The 5612-nt window shown below is 52.2% G+C and overlaps 1 protein-coding gene across 1 annotated transcript; it reads right to left on the bottom strand.

Moving 5' to 3' along the window:
• Positions 1 to 1022: 1022 nt before the first annotated feature.
• LOC143034486 (uncharacterized) lies at positions 1023 to 1598 on the bottom strand. Its single transcript, XM_076200603.1, has one exon. The coding sequence runs from the start codon at positions 1596 to 1598 to the stop codon at positions 1023 to 1025; it is 576 nt and encodes a 191-aa protein (XP_076056718.1).
• Positions 1599 to 5612: the final 4014 nt, after the last annotated feature.

Below are 5612 nucleotides of genomic sequence, written 5' to 3'. Positions count from 1 at the left end.
CTTTGTGGACCAAATGATGTCAATAGCACCCCTTGTGTGGATCACGACTGCCCCCTGCCCAGCAAAGAGGGTGTGGTCCAGGGCTTTGCGATGGCAGCAAGTACTGTCTGAAGAGTGGAATTTTCGTCACTCTCCATAGCTCATTCACCCCATTGGCGGTTGTAAAAGCCACATCACACCTCCCCGTGAGGGATTCCACAGAGCCGTGTAGTACGACAAACTCGCTGGGGTGGGGGGTGATAAACCTTATGGCTTCAAGGACCATGGGTCGCAACCGTGCCAGGCTGCGGTCAGCCTTCCGTCCGTTGAGGTGGAAAAGTTGGAAGCTGCGCAGAGAGATCGCCACGCACTGGGAAGGTTGGGGGGGGGGGCATAATCTGGAAAAGGGCCATCTGGAGTACGTCGCCGAACCAATTCCCGGAGTTCAAAGGTATGGATCACATTCATCGCATGGGCCTTCCAAAAGTGACCGGTGGGGTATCGTTCGGCTTCTAGGGCACCCAAGAGGGAGGTCTTCACTTCACTCTCCCTTGGCTGGTCAAAAGTCGGACGAGAAGACAGGAAGAAAGCCTCTCCGTCCGTAGGCAAAGGGAGGTAGCTCCTGCCTCCTAAGATTCACCACACTGGCCCATGGAGGGACCGCAGTGATAGTGCGGAGAGCCTGGTTTTTGGGAACTTCAAGCTTGTCCCACGAACTGAGCCGGAGGGAGATGAGAGCCACTGCATCATAGTCCACTACCGAATGTACCGCTTGAATATAGTGCATCCGGAGGACCTTGTGCCCGGCACGTAGCTGGCGTCTCGTCGTGGTTCTGAGGAGATTTAATCTCTTCTTCGTGGCCTCACGGAGATACCTGACCTCCAGAGCGAAAGAAAGCCTGGCGTCGATCCAGATGCCCAAGTATTGATAGGTGGGCTCCCCAGGGGAGGGTGTCGCCTTAAAAAGTAAGATGGGGCGTAGCTTCCGCGTGCTCAGACTCATTGCTCTCGTCTTAGTCGTCGAGATCTTCAGTCACAGCCTTTCACATTCCTAGGAGAGGCGATTTAGTGCCCTCTGAACCCTGCGAAGGAGGCAGCCGCCTCCAGTGACCACCAACGCGAGATCGTCCGTATAACAGGCAAACATCCTCCCCGATATTAAGGACAGCCAGGTTCTCCATGAACACATTGAAGAGGGTGGGGCTGAGAACGTCCACCTGCGGGGTCCCATATTTCATCCTGTGATATGAGGATAGGTGTCCCTGGAAGCACACTCTCGCTACTTTGTCCGTGAGGTAGTTTGCAACCCAGATCAGGAATCTGCCTTGGACCTCCTCAGCAGACAAAGATGCAATTATAGCTGAAACACGTGCCAGCTCGAATGCTAAAGCCAGACTCAGAAACACCGCAATTGCAGGCTGACAAGTGATCAATCCTAGAAGGACTGCCCCATAGTCAGTAGGTGCCACTCCTTTTATAAAACCATCCATATTGTGACGGAAGGGTTCCATCCACCAAAGGAGGCGATTGAGGACCATCCGCTCAGCGGTCTTGTCGATGCAGGACGTGAGGGATATGGCGCTATAACTGTGTAGGTCTCTGGACTTGGGAATCGGCATGACATTCGCCTTCTTCCATTCTGCAGGGAGTCGCCCTGCCTACCAGCAGGCATTAATGAGTGCTAGTGCGACCAGCTCCCTAGTTGGCCCAAGTTGCCTCAGGAAGGAGTAAAGTACCCTGTCACTACCCGGAGCTCCTTGCTCGTCTTGCGAGCCCGGCGAAATTCCTTGAGTGTAAAGGGATAATCCAACGGGACAACCGTGGCCATGGCAGTGTGAACCACATCCTCTCTACCCTACTGTTGTTCCTACTTGATAGATAGGGGGGTTTGGGCGGAAGAGGAGTGGTCCACAAATTGCTGCGCCAACAGCTCCGCCTGTTATTGGGGCTGCGGGTGAGCGGTAGACTGCATCTCTTGCCAGCCGCAATTTTCTCCAGAGGGCGCTAGCAGTGGTTTGGGTAGAGAAACTGGCACACCACTTTTCTTCCCAGACCCTGTGGGCGACCGCCCACATGTGCCTGATGGCAGAGCGCAGGAGGGCTCGTGCCTCGAGGGATAGGTGGCGCGACAGAAATCTACGGAATACACTGACTCAGCGATTGTGCTCCCGTTCGATCTCGTTATAATACTGCGGGCCAGCATGCCGAATTAAGCCTGGCTTCGTTTTGGGAACAGCTCGTTCTGCAGAGGCCTGGAAGGCGGCTATGAAGGAGTAGGATGGGAGATGGAGGAGTAGGGTGGGAGGGACAGGAGAGGAATGAGTAGGGTGGAAGAGGGGAGAGGAGGAGGGGTAGGGTGGGAGACGGGGAGGAGGAGGGGTAGGGTGGGAGGGGGAGGAGAGTAGGGTGGGAGGGGGAGGAGCAGGGTAGGAGGGGTGGAGTGGGGTGGGATGGGAAGAGTAGGGTGGGAGGGGAGTAGAAGAAGGGTAGGAGGAAGAAAACGTAGAGTGGGAGGTCGGTGGAGGCGTGGGGTAGGAGAAGGAGTGGAGTTTGGAATAGGAATAGGGTAGGAAGGAGTAGAATGGGAGGTGGAAGAAGTGGGAGGTAGGAGTAGGAGGGTGGGAAGGAGACGGCATTAGTTGGGATGAGGGAGTAGGAGTAGGGTGGGAGGGGGAAGAAAGGAGTAGGGTGGGAAGGGGTGGAGGAGTAGGGTGGTGAGGAAGGACTTGGGTAGGAAGGATGAGGAATAGGAGTAGAGTGAGAAGGGGAGGATGAGGAATGGAGTAGGGTGGGAAGGGTTAGGAGTAGGAGTAGAGTGGGAAGCAAAAGGAGGAGGAATAGGGTGGAAGAGTAGGAGTTGGGTGGTAGGGAGAGGTGTAGGAATAGGGTGGGAGGGACGGAGGAGTTGGGTAGAAGGGGATAAGGAGAGTGGGGAGGAGTAGGGTAGAAGGGGGAGGAAGAAGAGGTGTAGGATGGGAGGGGGAGGGGCGCCGTAGGAGTAGGGGGTGGGGAATCCTATCTACTGTACTTCTAATCCATTGTTGTCTCCTCGCTGCTGCACGGAGACATTATAAGCGTTTAATCGTCGTCTGAAGTTTGAGAGCTGTCGTCTGAAGGTGGGCTGGCGGAGAGGGAGGGATATCGTCTCCTTGGGTGGGACTTAGACAATCTTTTTCTTGTGAGCAGTGTGGGAGGGGGTGGTGGTGTCGCCTTCCACGCCCGTGACCTTACTGCAGACAGTGAAGGATTGGGGGTTGGACGGGGTGGGGAGGGTAACTGTCCCTGGGGCCGTTTGGAGTGTCAGCTTGTCGTATAGGTCTTGTACAGGCTTCAACATGAACGTTTTTGTGGTAGAGTCGGTCACCCCTATACACTTCATCATGGCAGTAGCCATAGTGGTCATGAACTCAATGTCCTCGTTTGTCACGGCAAGATGAGGATGGGTGGCCTAGGAAGAACAAGGGCACTTGGTTTTTGTTCTTGCAGGGACACTGCTACCATCGGTTCTTGCAGGGGGACTGTTGCCGCTGAGGTGTGGAGAGAAGGCAAAGGCGGATATACCTTTACTGACATCAGAGGTGGCGGGGGGATATGCCTCCACTGACATCAGAGGCGTTGGGGGATGGAGGTGGCTTGGGGTTGAGAACCCCATACCGGAGCAGTCAATGTGTGTGTGAGAGAGGCGGCCTTTACCAGGATCCGCTTCTGGGCGCTGCAGTATGCACTCCATGCCTTGTATTCTTCCTGGCAACTGGGGCACTTTGGAGTGACTTTCCACCCTTCCTTGTGCTTCTGGAAGCATTCCTCTAATTTGTGGGTGCAGCTGCAGACAGCGCACTTGACTTGGTTGCGACAGTGCGACTGGTAGTATCAAAACTGTTGACACTGGAAGCAAAGAAGCGGTTCTGGGGGAATGGGATCAGCTTGAATTTGCCCCAGTTTCCCAGGTTTAGCTTTGCAGGGAACGTTCCCTACATATTCATTATGACGCGGTTCAGTGCTTCCTTCAGGCCAAAAAAATCTCCTGGCATACGTAACTTTTGGATGCTGCTCCACTTTGTTCAGTGGGGTCCACAGGATAGCCCACCAGCATTGGCCTTTTCATTTTTTTTTCTGGTTGAGCCTGATAATGGAGACCTTTTTTTCTCTCTCTCATTGAGAGGTCTGGGTGCCCTTTAGAAATTCGTGGTCTCCCGGATGAGGAAAATCAGCACAAATTCCTTTTGCAGGTTGGACCGGACAATTAATCTGGCCGCCTTGTTGACTAACTCTATGACCCACGATAGTCTCGTGGACGTTGCTAAACTCGGTCTCTTTAGTGACTGAATTTCACGAGCGTCTCTGGTGCTTGCAAGGAGGGGGCCACATGGGCCGAGGTGGGCTCGGATGTTGTAGGACCTGGAGAGGTACAGAGGTCTGGGCACACACTGCGATGGTCGTACGTTCCACGGGGAGGTGGGGGGGGGGGATCAACCTTCATCATTAGAGGTTGGGTGAACGATAACAGCGATGCCTCGAAGCGATCTGTGTTCAGGAGAGAACCTTGAGTCATAATAGTCTGTGGGAGGGGGGGGGGGCTTTGGCCGTAGGGAAGGCTTTGTCCTCGTCCATTAGCCCCCATGAGGAACAGCCCCGGCGCTCATAATTGAGCGTGATTTTCAAGCTACCAGCGCAGAGACAACCATTGGATGGGTGACAGGATTGAGATGGTGGGGGTGAACATTGACACTGTTCTGGGCGAGCCGACGCTGTTGACCTTACCCTCGTACAAGGCACCCACAGCGGTCGAACCGTCGCCGTAACCCTATACTATTTCTATTATCTCGTGACCCACAAGTTGTTGTCTGCCGTGTTGTCACGTACTGAATCAAAACATTCAGCATATATCTGAAGCTGTCCACTACCCCGAGTATGTTTACATGGAATATTCTAAATGCATATTTATTTATTTTTTATTAAATGGTAGGTGATATGAGTAATTGTTATAAATGTAAAGAAAAAAAGGAAAAAAAAAAAAAAAAAAGACTTGTTAAACGATGTGGCATCTCAGGTCAGGCGACGGTGCCCCGGCTCCCGACCTAGGAATTTCCGTGGGGTTTGGTGGGGTGGGGTCACTGAGTCACAAGTGCGCGGGTCACTCATTCATCCTTTGTCAGTCATACTGGTCATACATGCAAATATAAAGAAAACGGTGTCTTCCCCCGTTTTCTTGTGAGATTGTTTAGACGTGGCAACGCTGCTGGTTTTGCCGGCCACTATTGTATTGGTCAATAATAAAGGTGGAGTAAAACACGGCAGGTAAACTTCTATTGTAATTGTACGTGGAAAGTACAATCTACGTCTTCATGTCACTCTCACGAACAGTCAAGATTTGATCTGTACTCACTAGCAGCAAGCTCACGACTTCTGCGTGCGTGACTAGAGGCTTGGGTAGCCTGCTCCTAATAGTTGTTAATTATTTATTTTCTACAATTATTTTGATTATTCACTCGCGCACAGAAATTTACATTCATACACCTTTCAGTTACACAACAACTTAATTTGATAGTAACAATTATCTATATCCCATTCATTCAACTTTCGCATTGCAAATAAATTGATAATTTCTTAATAGGTACCAATGGCAATTAGTA

This window comes from Oratosquilla oratoria, chromosome 2, assembly GCF_046742065.1.
Source record: "Oratosquilla oratoria isolate Oo_2021 chromosome 2, ASM4674206v1, whole genome shotgun sequence".
In the NCBI taxonomy this organism is placed as follows: domain Eukaryota; kingdom Metazoa; phylum Arthropoda; class Malacostraca; order Stomatopoda; family Squillidae; genus Oratosquilla; species Oratosquilla oratoria.
Note: the sequence above shows the minus strand (reverse complement) of the source record. Positions and strands in the feature narration are given on the sequence as shown.